General features: G+C 43.0%; 1 protein-coding gene across 5 annotated transcripts in view; it reads left to right on the top strand.

The window, feature by feature from the left end:
- Window positions 1–9,972: 9,972 nt before the first annotated feature.
- The window catches only part of LOC127324220 (E3 ubiquitin-protein ligase listerin), a 36,476-nt gene continuing 22,451 nt past the window's right edge, over window positions 9,973–23,997 (top strand). For 3 of the 5 annotated variants that reach the window (XM_051352215.2, XM_051352213.2, XM_051352217.2), the window contains exons 1-15: window positions 9,973–10,204; window positions 10,353–10,415; window positions 10,887–10,964; window positions 11,417–11,508; window positions 11,928–12,030; window positions 13,638–13,790; window positions 14,739–15,448; window positions 15,672–16,470; window positions 17,373–18,012; window positions 18,097–19,169; window positions 19,262–19,717; window positions 22,204–22,274; window positions 22,562–23,330; window positions 23,438–23,513; window positions 23,583–23,699. In XM_051352215.2, coding sequence (XP_051208175.1) covers window positions 10,082–10,204; window positions 10,353–10,415; window positions 10,887–10,964; window positions 11,417–11,508; window positions 11,928–12,030; window positions 13,638–13,790; window positions 14,739–15,448; window positions 15,672–16,470; window positions 17,373–18,012; window positions 18,097–19,169; window positions 19,262–19,717; window positions 22,204–22,274; window positions 22,562–23,330; window positions 23,438–23,513; window positions 23,583–23,699 — 5,323 coding nt within the window. In that variant the 5' untranslated portion in view covers window positions 9,973–10,081. The remainder of the gene's footprint in view (window positions 10,205–10,352; window positions 10,416–10,886; window positions 10,965–11,416; window positions 11,509–11,927; window positions 12,031–13,637; window positions 13,791–14,738; window positions 15,449–15,671; window positions 16,471–17,372; window positions 18,013–18,096; window positions 19,170–19,261; window positions 19,718–22,203; window positions 22,275–22,561; window positions 23,331–23,437; window positions 23,514–23,582; window positions 23,700–23,997) is intronic. The other 2 variants (XM_051352214.2, XM_051352218.2) reach the window with 2 other exon arrangements.

Genomic DNA, 23,997 nt, shown 5'->3' with positions numbered 1-23,997 from the left:
TAAAAGAATGGCCCTTCGCAGAGGGAAGCATTGATTGCTATATTTGTGCTAGAGCTTTGGTTTTGAAAACAAGAAACAATTTTGTCAACGGTAGTAATAAAGCATATGTATTATGTAAATTATATCTTACAAGTTGCAAGCCTCATGCATAGTATACTAATAGTGCCCGCAACTTGTCCTAATTAGCTTGGATTACTGGATTATCATCGCAATACATATGTTTTAATCAAGTGTCACAAAGGGGTACCTCTATGCTGCCTGTACAAAGGTCTAAGGAGAAAGCTCGCATTGGATTTCTCGCTTTTGATTATTCTCAACTTAGACATCCATACCGGGACAACATAGACAACAGATAATGGACTCCTCTTTAATGCATAAGCATGTAGCAACAATTAATGTTCTCATATGAGATTGTGGATATTTGTCCAAAACTGAAACTTCCACCATGGATCATGGCTTTAGTTAGCGGCCCAATGTTCTTCTCTAACATTATGCATGCTCTAACCATTAAAAAAGTGGTAAATCGCCCTTACTTCAGACAAGACGGACATGCATAGCAACTCACATGATATTCAACAAAGAGTATTTGATGGCGTCCCCCAGGAACATGGTTATCGCACAACAAGCAACTTAATAAGAGATAAAGTGCATAAGTACATATTCAATACCACAATAGTTTTTAGGCTATTTGTCCCATGAGCTATATATTGCAAAGGTAGAGGATAGAAATTTTAAAGGTAGCACTCAAGCAATTTACTTTGGAATGGCGGTGAAATACCATGTAGTAGGTAGGTATGGTGGACACAAATGGCATAGTGGTTGGCTCAACGATTTTGGATGCATGAGAAGTATTCCCTCTCGATACAAGGTTTTAGGCTAGCAAGGTTATTTGAAACAAACACAAGGATGGACCGATGCAGCAAAACTCACATAAAAGACATATTGTAAACATTATAAGACTCTACACCGTCTTCCTTGTTGTTCAATCCTTCACTAGAAATTATCTAGACTTTAGAGAGACCAATTATGCAAACCAAATTTTAGCAAGCTCTATGTATTTCTTCATTAATAGGTACAAAGTATATGATGCAAGAGCTTAAACATGAGCACAACAATTGCCAAGTATCAAATTATCCAAGACATTTTACCAATTACTACATGTAGCATTTCCCGTTTCCAACCATATAACAATTTAACGAAGAAGATTCAACCTTCGCCATGAATACTATGAGTAAAGCCTAAGGACATATTTGTCCATATGCAACAGCGGAGCGTGTCTCTCTCCCACACAATGAATGCTAGGATCCATTTTATTCAAACAAAAACAAAAACAAAAACAAACAGACGCTCCAAGCAAAGCACATAAGATGTGATGGAATAAAAATATAGTTTCACTAGAGGAACCTGATAATGTTGTCGATGAAGAAGGGGATGCCTTGGGCATCCCCAAGCTTAGACGCTTGAGTCTTCTTGAAATATGCAGGGGTGAACCACCGGGGCATCCCCAAGCTTAGAGCTTTCACTCTCCTTGATCATATTGTATCATCTCCCTCTCTTGATCCTTGAAAACTTCCTCCACACCAAACTCAAAACAACTCATTAGAGGGTTAGTGCACAATCAAAATTTACATGTTCAGAGGTGACATAATCATTCTTAACACTTCTGGACATTGCACAAAGCTACTGAAAGTTAATGGAATCGAAAAATCCATCAAGCATAGCAAAACAGACAATGCGAAATAAAAGGCAGAATCTGTCAAAACAGAACAGTTCGTAAAGACGAATTTTATTGAGGCACCAGACTTGCTCAAATGAAAATGCTCAAATTGAATGAAAGTTGCGTACATATCTGTGGATCACTCACGTAAATTGGCATAATTTTCTGATTTACCTACAGAGAATTCTGCCCAGATTCGTGACAGCAAAGAAATCTGTTTCTGCGCAGTAATCCAAATCTAGTATGAACCTTACTATCAACGACTTTACTTGGCACAACTATGCAACAAAATAAGATAAGGAGAGGTTGCTACAGTAGTAACAACTTCAAAGACTCAAATATAAAATAAAGAGCAGTAGTAAAAACATGGGTTGTCTCCCATAAGCGCTTTTCTTTAACGCCTTTCAGCTAGGCGCAGAAAGTGTATATCAAGTATTATCAAGAGACGAAGTATCAACATCATAGTTTGTTCTAATAATAGAATCAAAAGGTAACTTCATTCTCTTTCTAGGGAAGTGTTCCATACCTTTCTTGAGAGGAAATTGATATTTAATATTACCTTCCTTCATATCAATGATAGCACCAACAGTTCGAAGAAAAGGTCTTCCTAATATAATGGGACAAGATGCATTGCATTCAATATCCAAGACAACAAAATCAACGGGGACAAGGTTATTGTTAACGGTAATGTGAACATTATCAACTCTCCCCAAAGGTTTCTTTGTAGAATGATCAGCAAGATTAACATCCAAATAAATTTTCTGATTTTACCTACAGAGAATTCTGCCCAGATTCTTTGTAGAATTTTATTGAGGCACCAGACTTGCTCAAATGAAAATGCTCAAATTGAATGAAAGTTGCGTACATATCTGTGGATCACTCACGTAAATTGGCATAATTTTCTGATTTACCTACAGAGAATTCTGCCCAGATTCGTGACAGCAAAGAAATCTGTTTCTGCGCAGTAATCCAAATCTAGTATGAACCTTACTATCAACGACTTTACTTGGCACAACTATGCAACAAAATAAGATAAGGAGAGGTTGCTACAGTAGTAACAACTTCCAAGACTCAAATATAAAATAAAGAACAGTAGTAAAAACATGGGTTGTCTCCCATAAGCGCTTTTCTTTAACGCCTTTCAGCTAGGCGCAGAAAGTGTATATCAAGTATTATCAAGAGACGAAGTATCAACATCATAGTTTGTTCTAATAATAGAATCAAAAGGTAACTTCATTCTCTTTCTAGGGAAGTGTTCCATACCTTTCTTGAGAGGAAATTGATATTTAATATTACCTTCCTTCATATCAATGATAGCACCAACAGTTCGAAGAAAAGGTCTTCCTAATATAATGGGACAAGATGCATTGCATTCAATATCCAAGACAACAAAATCAACGGGGACAAGGTTATTGTTAACGGTAATGCGAACATTATCAACTCTCCCCAAAGGTTTCTTTGTAGAATGATCAGCAAGATTAACATCCAAATAAATTTTCTTAGGCATGACAGAAATACTTGCACCAAGATCACATAAAGCATTACAATCAAAGTCATTGACCTTCATCTTAATGATGGGCTCCCAACCATCCTCTAGCTTCCTAGGAATAGAAGCTTCGCATTCAAAATTTTCTTCTCTAGCTTTTATGAGAGCATTTGTAATATGTTTCGTGAAAGCCAAATTTATAGCACTAGCATTAGGACTCTTAGCAAGTTTTTGTAAGAACTTTATAACTTCAGAGGTGTGGCAATCATCAAAATCCAAACCATTATAATCTAAAGCAATGGGATCATTATCCCCAATGTTGGAAAATATTTCAGCAATTTTATCACAGGCAGTTTCAGCAGTTTTAGCAGTTTCAGGTAGTTTTTCACGCTTTGCATTAGAAGTGGAAACATTGCCAACACCAATTCTTTTACCATTATTAGTAGGAGGTGCAGCAACATGTGAAGCATTAGCATTTCTAGTGGTGGTAATAGTCCAAACTTTAGCTATATTATCTTCTTTAGCATTTTCTTCTTTCTCCCACCTAGCACGTAATTCGGCCATCAATCTTATATTCTCATTAATTCTAACTTGGATGGCATTTGCTGTAGTAACAATTTTATTATTATGATTTTCATTAGGCATAACTTTCGATTTCAAAAGATCAACATCAGCAGCAAGACTATCGACTTTAGAAGCAAGTATATCAATTTTCCCAAACTTTTCTTCAAGTTTGTGTACTAATAAATTCTTTAAGAATAGCTTCAAGTCCAGGGGGTGTGTTCCTATTATTGTTGTAAGAATTCCCATAAGAATTACCATAGCCGTTGCCATTATTATAAGGATATGGCCTATAGTTGTTACTAGAATTGTTCCGGTAAGCATTGTTGTTGAAATTATTATTTTTAATGAAGTTTACATCAACATGTTCTTCTTGAGCAACCAATGAAGCTAACGGAACATTATTAGGATCAACATTAGTCCTACCATTCACAAGCATAGACATAATAGCATCAATCTTATCACTCAAGGAAGAGGTTTCTTCGACAGAATTTACCTTCTTACCTTGTGGAGCTCTTTACGTGTGCCATTCAGAGTAATTAATCATCATATTATCAAGAAGCTTTGTTGCCTCGCCAAGAGTGATGGACATAAAGGTACCTCCAGCAGCTGAATCCAATAGGTTCCGCGAAGAAAAATTCAGTCCTGCATAAAAGGTTTGGATGATCATCCAAGTAGTCAGTCCATGGGTTGGGCAATTTTTTACCAAAGATTCATTCTTTCCCAAGCTTGGGCAACATGCTCATTATCCAATTGTTTAAAATTCATTATGCTACTCCTCAAAGATATAATTTTAGCAGGGGGATAATATCTACCAATAAAAGCATCCTTGCATTTAGTCCATGAATCAATACTATTCTTAGGCAGAGATATCAACCAATCTTTAGCTCTTCCTCTTAATGAGAAAGGAAACAATTTTAATTTTATAATGTTACCATCTACATCCTTATACTTTTGTATTTCACACAATTCAACAAAATTATTGAGATGGGCAGCAACATCATCAGAACTAACACTAGAAAATTGCTCTCGCATAACAAGATTCAGTAAAGCAGGTTTAATTTCAAAGAATTCTGCTGTAGTAGCAGGTGGAGCAATAGGTGTGCATAAGAAATCATTATTATTTCTGGTTGTGAAGTCACACAACTTAGTATTTTCAGGAGTACCCATTTTAGCAATAATAAATAAAGCAAACTAGATAAAGTAAATGCAAGTAACTAATTTTTTTGTGTTTTTGATATAGAGTATGCAAACAAGACAGTAAATAAAGTAAAGCTAGCAACTAATTTTTGTGTGTTTTGATATAATGCAGCAAACAAAGTAGTAAATAAAATAAAGCAAGACAAAAACAAAGTAAAGAGATTGGATGTGGAGACTCATCTTGCAGCGTGTCTTGATCTCCCCGGCAACGGCGCCAGAAAATCTGCTTGATACGCGTACAACACGCGACCGTTGGGAACCCCAAGAGGAAGGTGTGATGCGTACAGCGGCAAGTTTTCCCTCAGTAAGAAACCAAGGTTTATCGAACCAGTAGGAGCCAAGAAGCACGTTGAAGGTTGATGGCGGCGAGATGTAGTGCGGCGCAACACCAGGGATTCCGGCGCCAACGTGGAACCTGCACAACACAACCAAAGTACTTTGCCCCAACGTAACAATAAGGTTATCAATCTCACCGGCTTGCTGTAACAAAGGATTAGATGTATAGTGTGGATGATGATTGTTTGCAGAAAACAGTAGAACAAGTATTGCAGTAGATTGTATTCGATTAAAAGAATGGACCGGGGTCCACAGTTCACTAGAGGTGTCTCTCCCATAAGATAATAGCATGTTGGGTGAACAAATTACAGTTGGGCAATTGACAAATAAAGAGGGCATGACCATGCACATACATGATATGATGAGTATAGTGAGATTTAATTGGGCATTACGACAAAGTACATAGACCGCTATCCAGCATGCATCTATGCCTAAAAAGTCCACCTTCAGGTTATCATCCGAACCCCTTCCAGTATTAAGTTGCAAACAACAGACAATTGCATTAAGTATGGTGCGTAATGTAATCAACAACTACATCCTCGGACATAGCATCGATGTTTTATCCCTAGTGGCAACAACACATCCACAACCTTAGAACTTTCGGTCACTGTCCCAGATTTAATGGAGGCATGAACCCACTATCGAGCATAAATACTCCCTCTTGGAGTTAAGAGTAAAAACTTAGCTAGAGCCTCTACTAATAACGGAGAGCATGCAAGATCATAAACAACACATAGATATAAATTTATAATCAACATAACATAGTATTCTCTATCCATCGGATCCCAACAAACACAACATGTAGCAGTACAGATAGATGATCTTGATCATGTTAGGCAGCTCACAAGACCCGACAATGAAGCATAATTAGGAGAAGACGACCATCTAGCTACTGCTATGGACCCATAGTCCAGGGGTGAACTACTCACTCATCACTCCGGAGGCGACCATGGCGGTGAAGAGTCCTCCGGGAGATGATTCCCCTCTCCGAAAGGGTACCGGAGGCGATCTCCTGAATCCCCCGAGATGGGATTGGCGGCGGCGGCGTCTCTGGAAGGTTTTCCGTATCGTGGCTCTCGGTACTGGGGTTTCGCGACGAAGGCTATAAGTAGGCGGAGGAGATAGGTCAGGGGGCCACACGAGGGCCCCACACAACAGGCCGGCGCGGCCAAGGGCCAGGCCGCGCTGCCCTGCTGTGTCGCCACCTCGTGGCCCCACTTCGTATCATCTTCGGTCTTCTGGAAGCTTCGTGTGAAAATAGGCCCCTGGGTGTTGATTTCGTCCAATTCCGAGAATATTTCCTTACTACGATTTCTGAAACCAAAAACAGCAAAAAACAGCAACTGGCTCTTCGGCATCTCGTTAATAGGTTAGTGCCGGAAAATGCATAAATATGACATAAAGTGTGCATAAAACATGTAGGTATCATCAATAATGTGGCATGGAACATAAGAAATTATCGATACGTCGGAGACGTATCAGTGGGGTCGATGGAGATGCCTTCCGGGGGCACTTCCCCGTCTCGGCGGCGTGCCGGAACAGAGACTCATGTCCCCCAGATCTTGGCTTCGCGATGGCTGCGGCTCTGGAAGGTTTCTCGTACCGTGGCTTATTCGTATCGAAGATTTAGGTCAGGGACCTTTAAATAGGCGAAGAGGCGGAGTCGGAGGGCTGACGAGGTGGTGACACCATAGGGGGGCGCGGCCCACCCCTGGCCACGCCAGCCTGGTGTGTGGGGCCCCCAGGGCTCCCCTCTGGTGGCTCTCGGGTGTTCTGGAAGCTTCGTGGAATTTTAAGATCTTGGGCGTTGATTTCGTCCAATTCCGAGAATATTTCCTTACTAGGATTTCTGAAACCAAAAACAGCAGAAAACAGAAACTGGCACTTCGGCATCTCGTCAATAGGTTAGTTCCGAAAAACGCATAAAATCATCATAAAGTGTGAACAAAACATGTAGGTATTGTCATAAAACAAGCATGGAACATCAGAAATTATAGATACGTTGGAGACGTATCAAGGGACTCTCAAAACACTGTTCACGCGTGAGAGGGGAGGAGGGGGGAAATAAGCTCGTTCAGAGTGCTCGAGTTTTTCAGGCGGGAAATCCGCGTCATCTGTGCTTGAGGCTTACAGCCAGGATGCGGCTGGCACGACTAACTTTGGGGCACCCACCTGTGCAGCTTCGCTGGTCCGGTGCAACAGGGGCACAGGGCATGGTGAAATACGGCTCTGCTGGCTAGCTGGAGTCTGGAGGTGATCGCAAGGCGGAGATTTGGCTCGCCGGCGCTGTGGCTGGCGACCGCGACATGGGTGTGCACGTGTTGCTAGGGAAAACGGGAAGCGGTGGGCGGTGGCAGAGAAGAAGACGAGTGAGGTGCGCCAGGTATGCAACTCCATGTACAGTCGCTGCCACGTGACAATGTCAAGTGCGTCAATGTTGGAGCATCTCCAGCGAGGTACAAATAAAAAAATCAGAGAGTTAAGAAAACCTAATAAGATGTTAAAAGTACTGAAATTGTAGGGGGAGAACACCATTGGATTTTCAAGTGTACGGTGGAAACTGGGTTTTAGCCTCCCATATGTAAACCCACTATGTTCTTCACTTGTTCCTCTCTGTCTTCTGCTGTAAAACCTGGGTCTTAGCCCTTTTAGGGTGTACGGGCGATGCGTTCATAGGGGTAAGTGTGTGTACGTATGTGTGAGTGTTTGGGTCTGTACTGTATTTCGCAAAAAAATAATTTTTCATGGCAACTTCCCCGTGAGAGGGCGGGAGCGTCCTAAAACTAAATTTTATTTTTGTGAAACTTCAAAAGATCCATTGAACTTGTGTTGTTCGGAAGAACTACATGTTAATGTCTTCATTCCGTTAAGATTTAAGCATGATAATCTAATGCTCGCCATGACATCTATGCAATTGTTTGTAACTAAATATTGATTTTGCTGAGTTGATTCTAAAAGTGGTTCACCTAAAAGTCGGTGAAGTGGTTAGCGTAAGGTTTTTATTTGTGTGTAAAATCGCAGTTCTAGTTGTAACGTGATAAACTATTTAGGCGCAATAAACTATTTAGGCTGCTTTCACGATTGGTAATTTGGTATAGCAGATGGTTGGTACACTGTTGCACATTGGATATCTCATGATTTTGTTGGGTATACAATTTACTATATTTTTCTGTCTACTAAAAACAATATGAAAGAGAACAAACTAAAAACTACATAACAAATATGAATAATCCGGACCAGACTTGCTTTTTCCCAAAATGGAAGAAACCCTTGTTCTTTTGTTTTGAACAGTAAGTTGTATTAATCGGCGGTATATTTTTTTACAAAGAGGACCCTGCAAGAAATAGAAAAAACACTTTAATCCTCTACTTTTACAAGAAGGACATCTAATAAAATTGAGCAAACTCAATCATGTCCTTCTTCTGTGTTGTGCTGCTCTAATGAGGTATGCAAACATGGTTGCCGTTGATGACGACGCAACTTGGGTCGCCGTCAGTGTGTAACACCAGGTTGAAACTTAAGATCCTCTGCAATGGCACTTGCGGCCTGGAGGACTACGAGACCGTGGTGCCAGCCGGACACCATAGCCCGTAGTAACCTCTTGTGGTCACAAATCACGTCAGCAAGCTTGTCCTTCGTGGATGAACTCCATAGATAAGCATCTTTATCTTCTTCACAAGCCTCCTCCTCTAGCTCCATCTTCTAGCTCACACCTCCATGTGAGATGGTAGACAGATAGAGAAGAGGGAGGGGATCCGACCTTGACCTTTAGATCTTGAGGCTTACCTTCGAGCTTATTAGGCAGGGATGTTGTAGCTCCACTCCTTTCCCCCTCCGGCTCCAACCACCGAAGCTCCATGGATAGGAGAAGCACCACCACCAGCCAGCCGACGCATCTTGGTGCGCCGGTGATGCATGTAAAATGCATACATGAACTTTGTAGATTTTTGCCACATATTCTCACATATATCTATCTTATATAATGTTATATCCATGTTCCATATGTATTGTTTTTGGGATTTCCAGTTATCCCCTTATTTTGGTTATAACTCGGCAGAACAGGAAATCCCTATTTTGTGTATTCTTTTCTTTCATGGATCTATATGGAGTTAAATGGACTTGGGCTTTTTCAAGGATTAATATTTCGGAAAGATGAACATTCTGGAGTCCTGGAACTTTGCAAACGGAGCCGGAAGCCCGAAAGAGGGCAGGTGGCGCGGGCCCCACCCCTAGCCACGCCACCACCCCTATTTCCCTCCTCGGTCGTCTATAGCCGTCCATCCAAAGCCCTACCTAATGGTTTTGACCTAAAAATACTTATACAAAGGTCCCCCCGACACATCTCAAAAAGGGGTGGAGCGTGCAAGGAGAAGGAGTCTGTCGTTGACTTTCATCCGACCGTGATGCAAGGCGCATCCTACAGCTAGCGACCCGGGGTATCGGAGGATTTGATCCTCGGGGACGCTCACCACTTTCCTTGGAAAAAGCAAATATTCGTTGCATCCTGCACAAATGCGTGACACAGCGAGACAAACCTGAAAACGAAGCTAGAGGGAGTTCTGCAAAATTTGTGAAGCAGGAGTATATCTTAAGCCAAAGCTTTGAATTTCCAGCGAGTTTCGTAGCACGCACGGACCAGACGAAAACCAACACAAACCAAAGTCACATAGTACATACACACGGCTCCAAAACAGAACAGAACCCCTCTCCTTTCCCTCCCCGCTCTCTAGCTCCGGCCAAACTCCGGCGGCGCGGCGGCCAACAGAAGGAAGGACCGCCCGATGGGGAAGAGCAGGGGTCGGGCGTCCAGCAGCGGCGTCCCCGTCGTGGGGTTCGGGGGCTACCACGGCGCCTCCCGCGTCGAGCCCGCCGCCGACTCCGACGGCTCCGTACGCCTGCCTCCCGTACGTCCCCTTCTCCTTCTCCCCCCACATAAACCCTAGCTACGACCCGAGCTCGCTGGCTGCCACGTAGCCGTGCTAGGGTTTTGCTCCGCTTCAGATCACCGGGAATCTCTGTCTCATGCGTTGCTGTTTCGCCGATTTTTTCCAGGACGTGGATGCCGAGGTGCTGCAGCACCTGAGGAGGCTGGGGAGGAAGGATCCCACAACCAAGGTCACCCACATTTCTCACCCCATCTCTTTCTACCTTGGTGCCCCTGCCTTTGCACAGTACTGCAATCCGCTCAGTCGTGACTTGTACCTCAAATCCACTAGCAATTATTGCCTGCATACCATTCTACTGTCTAGAGCATAACACGCCGTATAATCATAACGTAAAAGCGCAATTTAGTCATGTTTGTCCTCTAAGTTAGTGAGGAAGATATGGCTGGTACTGCACTGCACACCAAGTTTTGTTTCCTTTCCAGAAGCGTACGACGTGTTTTATGTTTCTTAATTACTATATTTAATAAATTGGTAAAGCACCTACCGCGTCAACACCATGCTACCTCAAATCGTCTGGTGCTTCACACCGATTCTTGTTGGAGGCAACCATGCTACCGCTCTTATCACCCCTGTTGCCTAAATCATGCTATCTGAAGGTTCATTATTCTCTCACTCACTTCTCTCTTCTTCTTTGATGCAGCTCAAGGCGTTATCTACGCTCTCTATGCTCTTTGCGCAAAAGCCTGGCGAGGAAGTTGTGCAAATAGTACCACAATGGGTATTTTCCTCACTCGCTCCGTTTGCCCTGTCATAGTAACATTATACTCCTGTGGTCCTCATCCGAGCATTAAGCGATGCTCTTTTTAGGCCTCAATTCATTCTTTAGCAACAGCTGTAATGTTTCTATGGGAATATGCCAGTTGCCATGGTAGTCTTGTTTCCAACACGTAATGTTGTTTCATTCAATTCATATTAAACATAGCTGTAGGTTAACATCTGCTTCTCTGATCCGTTTAACCAGATTGAGTATATATGGTAATAATGGATAGAAGGACGGAATGCACTGTTACTTCTTAAGTGTTTTGCTCAAAGCTTTTGGTGACAGGATGTTGTTTTTCTGAGTAGTTTGTTCCCTTTTTTCACGTAGTGATACTTAGGTTTATTTCAAGTTATGTTTATGCCATTTCCAGAAAGTACGTACCTGCAATATCTAAATTCTTTATTTTATAGGCATTCGAGTACAAGAGGTTGCTGCTTGACTACAACAGAGACGTTCGTCGTGCTACTAATGATACCATGGCTAGCCTAGTGTCCGCAGTCAAGTATGAACATTTCCTTTCATCAAACTGTTATGCACGTAGTCCGTGCTTTACTGCTTTTTTATTAACTGTGTTGTGGCTTTTGGTCCAGTTATTGAAGGCCTTATGCTTATAATTAATTTTACTCCCTCCTTTTCCAAATACTTGATGTTGTTTATTTAAGATGTGTTCTAAATACTTTGACACATTGAAGTCCCAGTGCATTCTCCTAAATTTCCCTTCTGTAAGATTTATCCATCTTCACTACATTCTTACTTCTGCTTGAGATATTACTGGGGTATTTTGGTCAGCGTGCATGAAAAATATGATCACATATATGTGTGTTTACACAAAAGCGACAAAATATCTAGAAACAGAGTAATCGTACTTTGCAAATTCTGTCAATCAATAATGGTCATGCATGTTTCAACTGAAATTTTCAGGAAGGGTCTAGCTCCACATCTCAAGTCTTTGATGGGTCCTTGGTGGTTTTCTCAGTTTGACCCTGCTACTGAGGTTGCACAGGCTGGCCGACGTTCATTTGAGGTGCGTATTATGATTATTCCTTTGTCTGGTTGATGATATTGCCTGCAAGTCATTGTCAACAGGAGCTCCATCTGGATTTTGCATTCATTTTCATCCGGGATGATTTTCTGCTGTAAACTAAAACCCACTAGCTTGGAAGAACTAAAACCTAAAGCCAATCAACTACAAAATATTTTCCCTTGATGCAGTAGCATTAATTAAGCTCATTTTAAAACATAGTTAGGGCATGTTGGCCTAGTCTGCTGTTCATATAATTTTTGTTAGTTTACTTGTATTTTGCTCTTGAGGAATGTGTTATGTTGGTTTGTTATACTGACCTGTTTATACATAAAGAAGTAAATGCGTTCACGTTCTTAAAGTGTGATTATATGAGCATAGGTGCTGTGTGCACCATATCATTTGAGATAACTTGCAGATTTTAGAAATTTTAGAACATCTTTGATGTAGTGTGCTGTAACATGTGAACCTGCAAAACCATGGTTTTAAAGGCGTCCAGGCGTCCCAAGGCGAGGGGGGGGCGCCTCAACGCCTAGGCGTTCAAGGCGCGTTGCAAGGCGACGCCTTTGAGGCTGTTGCTGGAAGCAAGGCGCCAGCTAGGTAGGGATGGGCAAATGAACTAACCTGGAATTTGCTGGCCACATAGCATCCATATTTTCCATCCTTTTCCCCATTTCTTCTTTCCACAACAGAAATCTGCATAAACATGAGAATATATGGTTAGAACTTGTCTTAACAGACCACCAAACAGAGAGTAAATGAGCCTCCAAATGCAAAAAAAGATAACAAACAGGCAAACAGCAGTGCATTACATATTACATGACAAATGGTCCAGAACATAAATAGGTCTACTGGTAGTGTGGTACACAACCAGAGAACACAATAAATAAGGTTCACAACAACATAAACTAGGTTCCACTTCCACATAACACAATAAAATCATAAGCAAGGCTGGCACTCTCAATCCCAAGTCTCAAAAGTGATCATCAAAGTCATCCATGGTAGCATTTTGGGAGCAAAGCAAGCTGCTGCACAGGGGGAGGAGAAGCTGTACCAGTGGGAGGAGCTGCCAGAAGCTTGGCCACAAGCTTGGCCGGAGTTGGGGAGGCCGGCAGATGGGGGAGCAGCAGCAGATCTGGCCGGAGCTGGGGAGGACGTGTGAGAGGAGCTCACTCCTCTGTCTCTTCTCTCCAGATAGTTTTTTCTAGTCAGTTCCCCTCTCTTTTCCCTCTCTTTCCCCTTTAGATGGCATCTTTCCCTCCTAGCCAGCCAGATTCCAGTTTTCCTTCCCACCAAAAATTTCGTTTCCCGCCCAAATGACATAGGCGTCCAGATTCTTGCAAAGCGGCCATTTTTGCGCCTAGGCGACGCCTCTGGACGCCTCAGAGACGCCTCTGGACGCCTTGGACAGGAAACAAAGGCGACGCCGACGCCTTGGCCTCCTGGAGCGCTCTGACGCTTAAGCGTCGCTTAGGCGACGCCTTTAAAACCATGTGCAAAACCATATAATTAAGACCCGCTGTGGCCTGAGCATAAAAAGCATATAGTCACCTTTAAACCGGTACCGATGCTCGTATGACTTTCTAACTTTTTTTCTTATCTGTTTGTAGGCAGCATTCCCACAATCAGACAGAAGGATGGATGCCTTAATGCTATGTGTGAAGGAGACGTTTCTGTACCTAAATGAGAATCTTAAGTTAACAACACAAGCCTTATCTGACAAGGTTACACCGATGGATGAATTGGAAGATATGCATGAGAGGGTATGTTTATGGTCTTAACCTGACATGCAATTTTTTCATCAGTTATCTTCATGTTTAACCTGTTTTGTTCTGAATGTAGTCCGATTTAAAGAATCTTAAGCTGCTATATGAATTGATCACTTTTGCAACCTTGCAAAGAAGATTGATTAGTGTGCGTGCAATCTGTTATACAGATAGACCTGTGTGTGCTCTTTGTGCTGTGCAAAATTGTTCTTAGATTTGTTATGGCTGGTTTTGTGGTAGTCGATTGTGCTCTCAATTTGTTGCTTGAGTGTATTTAGCATTAGATGCATCATTCACAACTTCTGCTGCTTCCTGTCATTACTACGAATCTATATGCGCGTAGAGACGCTGCGCTACTCCACGGTCACCATGAGTGGCTTGCAGCAGGGGGAAAGGGGTAACCCAAATTTTACTGCACTTTCTTCCTTGCATGCACGGAGGCATAGAATGCTATTCCTCCAGCCAGACCGAGCAAGGTCTGTGGGAAATCAAAATAAAAAATCATTTTCCCTGGCAACAAACTGCACCCTGCGGTATGGGCCATCACCCTTGTTGGCAACCCAACTCTAACCGTGTGAATTTGGAGCAATTTGATCTGGTTGGCACACAGGTCCTTGTTTTAGTAAGATTTCAAGGTTCCTTCCAAGAGTACGTACTAGGACATATCACTCAGACCGTTGGTTTGTTAGTTTATTTTGCTCAGTGTAGCCTCACCGATGCTTATATATTAGAGTGATAGTATTTACATACTTACATTGCGTGCCATACCTTCTTATAAAGGGACTTCACACTATGAAATGAAATAGTCAATAGTTATATAATTTTTTAAGAGCATTCATTATGTTTAGTTGTGGATATAATTATTGTTCTTCACATGTCATTTATCTGTAAATGTCTACTGTGCTTCTAGTACCTGCCATTGACTTTTCTATCTCCCTGTGTTAGGTGATATCATCGTCACTGTTAGCAATGGCAACTCTTATTGACATTTTGTTAGGAGTAAAATTACAAAGTGATGGCGGTGACAGTATGAATACCGAAAGCAAAAGTCATTCAAAAGTTCGATCTGCCACATTGTCTTCTGCTGAAGCTGCACTTTCTATGCATAAATATTTTATTAATTTTCTGAGGTCTAAAAGTGCTGTTATACGGTCGGCTACATATACTCTGCTTACAAGTTATGTCAAATATGTTCCTAATGTTTTCAATGAAGAAGCCATGAAGATACTATCTTCTACTCTGCTTGGTGCCTTCAGTGAGAAATCATATGTTGAGCCTTATCTGAGTTTATTCGATGCTGATTTTGTCCCTTGGTGCTTGGATGGGAAGTATAGCACCTGCAGCTCAAAGATTGATTTATTGCTTTCTTTAATTCAAGAAGAGTGCTTCTTTGACCAGTGGTGTTTGATCATCAAACAAACTAGAGCTAAAGAAAAGCAATCTGTCGATCATAAAATCTCACACACTAAAGACCAATTTGAACTGCTCACACTTATACTTCAAAAAGTCAGAGAAAGAATTGCTGGTGGAAAGATGAAAAATTTGCAGAGAAGTGGTTCCCTGCCAGAACATTGGCGACATGATCTATTGGATTCTGTTGCAGTTTCTGTCTTCTGTGATCTGCCTGCTACAGATTCTCATGTACATTTTCTATGGTATGCACGTCTAACTTTATCTGCTCTATCATATGTTTTCTTGTTTGCTCACACATTCCGTGGACTAGTTGTTTCTTCAAATTTCTATCGAAAGTATAAGTGACGTGGGCTTAGTAGCCAATAGTTATAGTTCTTTTTGATTACCCAATAGTTGAAACTGTTCCTTGAAATACATAGCTGATGTGGGCTTGACTTGAACTTTATGATATATGTGAAATTGTAGTGCTGCACTTGGTGGCTCCAGTCAAGATGATCAAATTTGTTTTCTTTCTGCTGAGGCTGTTTGCAAAATTCGTGGATCCATTTTGAAGTCTTTGGCATCGGTACTCATCACATCAACTTTTGAGTGGACAAAGTCTTCACGTTTTCTGTTGTTGCCCATGGAACATGAGCATTCCAAGATTCTAGGGGAACAATCCTTGTCAGCAAACCTTGAGATAGCTCAGCTTGCTTTTCAAGTTCTCGAGCGTAGCTTGTTTGCCCTAAATACACATGAGGAATATTCTGTTTTTTCTCATATTCTGTCTGCTCTGTTTATCATCGAATGGGAATGCAGCATGGCTTTAGTTCTTGCAGAAGAGAGTGATTTGAAAGGTCATAAGGAAGAAATCAATGTTGAGGCTTTGATGTGCAATACTTCAGATGATCATTTGGATGAAACAGTACATCTGAAGGCTAACCTTGCAGAACGTATACATGCTTTTCGCCAAAGCTTAATTCCATCCTTTTGGAACGACCTTCATTCAGGCACTTTGAATAAGCTGGTGAATATTCTAGCTCAGTCTGTCAGGTATGCTGTATTTGACACGGTAGACTTGCCTATTGATAGGACAGCAGTCTTATGTTCTGAGTGGGTGGTGGACATGTTGAGACTCATTTGTCTTGATCACATAAAGTTGCAAAGCTTTTTTGATGCTTTGTTATCTGAGGGAGAATATTGGCCGCTCTGGGTGAAACCTTCTTTACAGAATGGCCATGCATCAGTGAAGATCCAACGCGAGCCGCTTACAACAGATGGAACTGTAAGAATCTGTCTCTTTTTACCTCCATCCCACCAGCACTAGTGCATATTTCTGTTTGCACACTTATTACTAGCCATGCTCCAGTTCTCATCTACAATAGCATGCTCTCTCTCATTTAAATATCTTCTGTTCTAAGAATTGCATTTCTGTGCATTAACCAGAAATAGCACTTACCTATTTAGAATTGTTTAGCCAGGAAATATTCTAGTTGATATGTACTCCCTCCATCCTAAAATATAAGGCGTATAAGTTTAGTCAAAAGTCAAACCCAACTAAGTTTGACCAAATATTTACGAAAAAATATAAACATCGACAATATTGAATAAACATATTGTGAAAATATACTTTATGGTGAATCTATTGATACTGATTTAGTATTCTAGATGTTCATATGTTTTTGTATAAACTTGGTCAAACTTAGAAGATGCTGACTTCTATAAGTAAACTTATACGCCTTATATTTTGGGACGGGGGGGAGTAATAACTATTTGTGGCTCCGGATGCCTGAGTTGTGAAATTCCGTTTAACAATATATATCATGCCTGACACCATGCGGGGCTGTGCGCAGGGCTAGGCCAGAGATGGCAGGATGAGTCTTAGCCTCATTATCTTTTCCTTCCTTAATTAATTGCAACATGTTCAGAAAATAAAAAACGAACCCACACAAAATTTGACTGAAGGAATACATAATTAAATATTCTTATGCAGAATATAAAAGCTTGAATAAAAAATTCATAATAAAATAAAACAGTATAAGTTTGCTTGCCATGTCACAGGCTCACAGCTACATATTGACAGAAGAATTGCACAAAATTTGTGAAGAATTGGCCATTACTATACTGTTGTATTACTATTGTGCAATGAAATAAATGCGCTTAACATGGTTAATTCTTTTGATGCAGGAACTTAAACATCAGCGGTTCGTTGCTTTTGTTGACAAGCTTGTCCTAAACCTCAGCTTTGGTGAAGTGATTTTAGCACCTCTTTCTTCCTTCTCTAGAGCATGGGTTGCTGCAGAGATGATTTGCACTTGGAACTGGAAAGGAGGAAGTGCATTTAGCACATTCTTACCTTCTCTTGTTCAGTACATGAAAACAGAGCCAGGTCTTGAGGTCAGCTTCGTGTCCCTATTGCTTGACACATTGCTAGAAGGGGCCCTTATGCACGAGAGTAGTGACTGGGCACTGTTCAATTCTTGGCACCTCTCTGACAGTGAGATTGAGAAAATTCAAGATCGTTTTCTGCGTTCTCTTGTGGCTTTGTTATTTACTGCTTACACCAAGGAATCTGTTTTGAGAGAATCCGATGCACATGTACTTTTTGAACAGCTACGGAGTAGTCTTCTTATTGGTTCAGCAGTAAATAGAAAATGTTTAAGGACTCTTCCCTTTGTCATGAGTACAATCATCAAGCCCTTGACAGAAAAAGTGAGATTGAATGAAGCTTCTCCGTGCACTGATTTGTTGGGGAAAAGCATATTGAGTTGGCTTGAGGAAGCCATCTCTTCTTTGTCATCGAGCCCAAGGGAAGTAGCACAACAAGGTAGGCTGCATTCTAATTCTCACAAATTATACTACTGTAATTTGCTTTTACAATCAGATAATATGTCATCTGTTACCTTGTCAGATATCGAGGATTGGATGCAAGTGGTGTTATCTTGCTTCCCATTGAAGATAACAGGAGGAACATCAAAACTGATAGTTAAGTTTGAACGTGAGATCAGCGATGCAGAAACATCATTACTGCTTACTTTGTTTTCGAGGTACCAGACTTTCTATGGTAGCGCAGATCCATCTCTGTCCTCTAGGGAAACTATCCTATCAAAAACTGTTGAACTTTTGGGAGTGAAACTAACAGCAGTTATGGTTGGTTATTGCTGGACAAAACTTGGTGAAACTGATTGGTGTTTTGTGTTCCATATTCTACGTAAGTGGATAGAATCGTCTGTATTACTTGTTGAAGAAATGACAGACAACATCAATGATGCTGCGGTAAACCAGACATCCGCTCAAGATATCTTGGAGAAGCTTAAATTGATAGCTTGCACTATGGAAGACCTAACATTTACTTTTGCTGAATCCGCTTTGGTTACACTGTGCCACCTCAACCTTGTTGACAATCTCCATGAAACAGATAATTCCCCAAATCTGCAGCTTATTAGGTCAGGGGAGTATGCAGAGAGTAATGACAAGATGATGGAGAATATCCTCCGTTTGTTCTTGGCTTCTGGTGTTTCAGAAGCAATTGCGGGATCGTGTAGTGAAGAGGCTTCATCCATCATAGCTTCAAGTCGTGTGGATCATCTGCATTTCTGGGAGCTAGTGGCATCATTCATCATCGATGCTTCACCACAGATTAGAAGATCTGCACTGGACTCCATGAAACTGTGGGGGCTTACCAAGGAACCCGTCAATGGACTATATTCAATTCTTTTCTCCTCAGAGCCAATATCTCATCTACAGTTTGCAGCATACTCTCTACTTATGTCTGAGCCGCTCTGTCAACTTTCATTAGTCAAAGGGTCATCTGTAGGAGAAATAGGAGAAATCCCTTTGTCATCTCAGGAGTCTGAAGTGGGTCAAAATATTGAGTCGATACCAGATTCCGAGAAGGCCCTATACCTCAGAGATGAATTAACGGCCTTGATTGAGATGCCTACTTCTGAACTGGTCAAAACGGATCTGGTTGCTCTAGAAAGGGTATAATATAATTGTGATTTAAATTTAGCTATATCTCATTTCAGCTGTATTTCTTAGTTTATGTGCTAATGTCCTGTTTTTTCACTCACTAGGTTAATGTCTTTGTTGCCTGGGCATTGGTGTTGTCCCACCTGCAGTTACTGCCACTATCATCTGCTACCAGGGAAAAAGTACTTCAGTATGTACAAGATAAGATTAGTCCGAGCATATTGGATTGCATTTTCCAGCATATCCCATTAAAGACTGCTGCACCTAGCGGGAAGAAAAAAGATGTTGAACTCATGCCTGAAGCAAGAGCTGCTGCCGAAGCTTCTAAGGGTGCCATCACTACATGTTCACTGCTGCCATATGTGGAATCTCTTTGGCCTGTTGGGGTTTTGCAAATGGCCTCACTTGCAGGGTCATTGTATGGGATGATGATTAGACTACTGCCTTCCTATGTACGCACATGGTTTACTAGCTTGAGAGATCGTTCGCTGTCCTACTCAATCGAGTCCTTCACTAGAGCATGGTGCAGTCCTCCTCTGCTACTGGACGAGTTCTCTCAGGTATGACATGATATTTTTGGCTTTACGTTTTCTTGTTGGCCATGCTTTATTAATTGTCAAAATACTCTGCTGCTTAAATTTATCGGCCACTCCTCAGCCCTGATTTTAGAACAATAATCTGTTACCCGCAAAACAGAGATGTTCACCGATAATCTTTGGGGTTTAGTAGCAGCGGGTAGTGATCAGAGACCACAGAGGCCATGCGCCGGAGGTGGTCGATGTGGGAATCCTCCCAATCGGTGGTGCAGAAGAACCGGTCCAGGAGCACCAACGTAGGTGTTTGGCCGTTCGAGCACGTGTACCTACGCCCATTGAAGTACATCTCTTTGAGCGCAAGGTCATTGAGAAGATGCCGGAATCTGGCCATCATCCTCCGGTTCAGGTTGTCGTTGTTCTTGTCCTCGTCGTGGTATATGCGGTTGAAATCACCACATAGCAACCAAGGTCCGGGGCACTTCGCACGTACATCGCGTAGCTCGCGCAAGAACGCTATCTTGTCGGCGTCGCCTTGCGGCCCGTAGACGATCGTGATCCACCAGGCAGGCGACAGGCGAGTCGCGGTCACCCTCACAGAGAGCGTGTTTGTGGAGAACTTGGGGTCGGTGATCGTCACGACCTGGCTCTTCCAAGCGAGCAGAATCCCACCACGAGTGCCAACAGCCGGTAGGTACACATATTCGTCGAACTAAGGGCCAAGCGTCTCAAGCACAACCGACGAGAAAATCAACTCAATCTTTGTTTCCTGGAAGCATACATCGTGCGACCAGATGAGTCGATCAGCGTGCGAATAGCTAGGCGACGGACTCGTGCGTTCAACCCGTGCACGTTCCAGCAAATAATCCTAAGACCGTGCTCCATAAGCAAAGAGGTTGACAGGAAAGGCAGCGCAACGACGCTAAACCAGTACAGGGGTGTCCGGCGGCCGCACGGTGGTTGTGGGCGCATCGATGTTCTGTGGCAGCCCGCGGTCAACCAGCGTGGCAATGGCGGCGAGGACAGAGGACGGGATCGGCAGGGCGAAAAGGCCATCGTATGCTTTCATCTCAGCGGCAGCGATCTTTAGCTCCGATGATCCCCATGGTGCGAAGGTGGGCTCGGCGTTCCGTGGTGGGTGGCGCTATGCTCTTAGCGCAAGCAGATGTCGCAGACATGCCCCGGCGTGGCGAGAAGTTCAACGATGGCCTTCGTGTGCGTCGACCTGGAGTGGGGTGGGTGGCGGTGAGGTTTTTGGTGGCCTAAGCGAGGAATTCCCCCAAGGTCCATGCGCGGGGTGATGCACGACTACGGTGGCGCTGGATTGCGGACCGTGGAGGGCACCGTAGTAGGTTGTGGCTGGCCTGGCGTTGGGCTTGGCTCTGTGTGTGGCGCACTAGGACTCTAATCTGGAGGTAGAAGAAGGGCCGCCATGTCGGCCAAAGATCACGGCGTCGCTAGGGGACGCAGTGTGTTCCCCACAAAGGAGCTCAAACCGATCAGCTCCATAGCACCTCACCGGCGAACGTTGATGCAGAGCTTGGGGCGCAACCGCACCTCCGCCGCTTCTCTTCTCGCCACCACGGCAATGCAGGGGAAGCTGCAGACGAGCAGATCTCGACCACGAACCGCATCGGCGGAGTGGACATGATCCCCCTCCCAGATCCAAAATCGGCACACCACACTTCAGCTCCTCGCCAGCTGGCCAGGAGAAAAGCAGTAGCACGCCTTGCAGCTCCGATTTGGCTCCCCCCTCGCCGCCACGGCCGGCTTGGAGAGCTCCATCTTCGCAGCAACCTTGGGAACGAGAAGAAGACGGCGTCGCTCCCAGCACCACCTCCCTCCGACCATAGGAGCAGGGGTAGTGCAAGCAGCAACCCTAGACCAGCTAGGATCCGGCGGCGGAGATCCGGACCACCGCCTCCTCTACGAGGCATACGCCCAAACGGTGGCATTCAGCCACAAACAACAAAGAAGACCTAAGGATCTACACCTAAACTACTCCGGAACCAAACCTAGACCAACTCTAGCCAGCTATTCCGGCGGAGTGGCCATCGGCGGCCCCCACGGCCGGCTTGGAGAGCTCCATCTTCGCAGCAACCTTGGGAACGAGAAGAAGACGGCGTCGCTCCCAGCACCACCTCCCTCCGACCATAGGAGCAGGGGTAGTGCAAGCAGCAACCCTAGACCAGCCAGGATCCGGCGGCGGAGATCCGGACCACCGCCTCCTCTACGAGGCATACGCCCAAACGGTGGCATTCAGCCACAAACAACTGAGAAGACCTAAGGATCTACACCTAAACTACTCCGGAACCAAACCTAGACCAACTCTAGCCAGCTATTCCGGCGGAGTGGCCATCGGCGGCCCGGTCAAGGGTGTAGGGGGATCAAGGTTACTGTAGGGGGAGGAGAACAGGAAGGGGGGAAATGAGCCTCCCGTCCTTCCGCTATCTCATTGGTCTCTATGTCCATTTTTTCACTGTTCCGCTCTCATTTTGTTTTCACCATTGCAGGGAGGAGAATATCAAAGTACAGCAGATGAAACGCCAGTCAATTGTGACAGTGCTTGGCATAACTCTCCAAGGTATATATATATATATATATATATATATTTGACGTGCCACCTACTACACGTGCACTCTCATAGTGTTCCTTGCAAGTTGCAGCTTTTGTTAGATGTTCCTCACAAATAAGTCGATAGTTAATATCCTCCATATTTAACAGAACAAAAATCAGATTTATTCTTTTTATTGTATATTCAATAAATAGACAAAATAATTTAGTTTGTGTGTTTTTATTTTGCATATTATCTTTTTTATATGCACTTTTAAACTATATGGATGCTTATGTAACTATATTCTTAACTTCAAGCAGCTACGAAAGCACTCTGTTCCATGGCATTGAGACATCTTTAACTCAGAGTGAGGTGGATATTCTCTGCAAGTCATTTCCAGAAGAAATCGTTGCGACGACACATTGGGAGCCTGGGTCAATACTCATTTACGAGGCTACGATGCACAGTGGATTCACAATGCCGCTTCATCCTTTCATTGCAAGCATAGTAAATGCTTTCGGAATCTCACCGGCGCAGCTGCTGAAGCACGGATGGCTAGCAATGCAAACTTTTCTCACTCAGTGTGACGAAAAGCAGCTAAAACCATCAGTAGATAGTTTTTTATACTTCTTCTCCATTTTTAAGTCACGTCATAAATACGATGATAGAGATCACTATTCCTTCAAAACCAGAGAGTCTGATATAATGAAAGTCTCTAAAGCTGAAAAAATTCGTACTGGTCGACATGAAAAGATGGAGTGGCATAAGCGATTCTTCTTCATAAAGTCCAAGTCAAATGAAGGATGGCTTTTCCCTGAGAAGTGGGCTAGAGGAGGACCCCTCAGCAAAAAGTGTCAGCTCACCGAGGAAGATCAAAAAGTTGTTAAGGCTTTGGGCGGCAATCCGACTGCGGATGAGTGCTTGTCGCCCGTGTCGGCTCCAAGTCCAGCCTTAGGCTCGTCGCTGCCAAAGGAGGTTGATGACCAAGAGGTGTCTAAGGCTTTGGGTGGCAATCCAAGTGCAGATCACTGCTTGCCGCCCGTGCCGGCTCTACCTGCAGCCTTAGCCTCGTCGCTGCCAAAGGAGGTTGAGAGTTCTTCACCCATCCATGTCAATCTATTGACAACGTGTTGGACCTTTAAATATTTGATGCTTAACCATTCCTGATACATGATATGTTTATATTAATGCAGCAAAGAATAGAGAAATCCGTGGAGTGCTCTAGGAGAATGCAAAACATAGAGCTTCAAAAAAGGATTGATAATCTTGGTATGTATTAATGCAATTCACTAAAAAATGTTGTATCTTTATATTATGCTAATACATAATTACCGACAGAGCAAGTCTTGGAGAAACAAGCGATCCAGATGAAGAATATTTGCCAGCAGCATGAAAATGATAAGAAGCGTTGGGAGACTGAAAGAAAAAATACGTTTACAACTATTGAAGCACTAGGTAATATCTAAACTATCTTGTTACCCAAATTTTTATTTCCAGTTATTTATACATACACATGCTAGGCCCTCCTGAATGATGTCATCTCATCTGGCTCCACTTAGAAAATAAACAGTTTGTGACAACATTGGGATAAAATTGTCACAACATGGGAGGGTGGAGAAACAAATCGACATGTGCTACTTCACTAGAACGATGAATCGAATTTGGAACAGAGAACCAGGAATTGAGGATTAAATTTGTACCTACGGTGAGAGAGGATTCGGGGCTGCCGTCGTCGTTGTTGTCGGGTGATGGC

Source organism: Lolium perenne, chromosome 5 (assembly GCF_019359855.2).
Source record: "Lolium perenne isolate Kyuss_39 chromosome 5, Kyuss_2.0, whole genome shotgun sequence".
In the NCBI taxonomy this organism is placed as follows: domain Eukaryota; kingdom Viridiplantae; phylum Streptophyta; class Magnoliopsida; order Poales; family Poaceae; genus Lolium; species Lolium perenne.
Note: the sequence above shows the minus strand (reverse complement) of the source record. Positions and strands in the feature narration are given on the sequence as shown.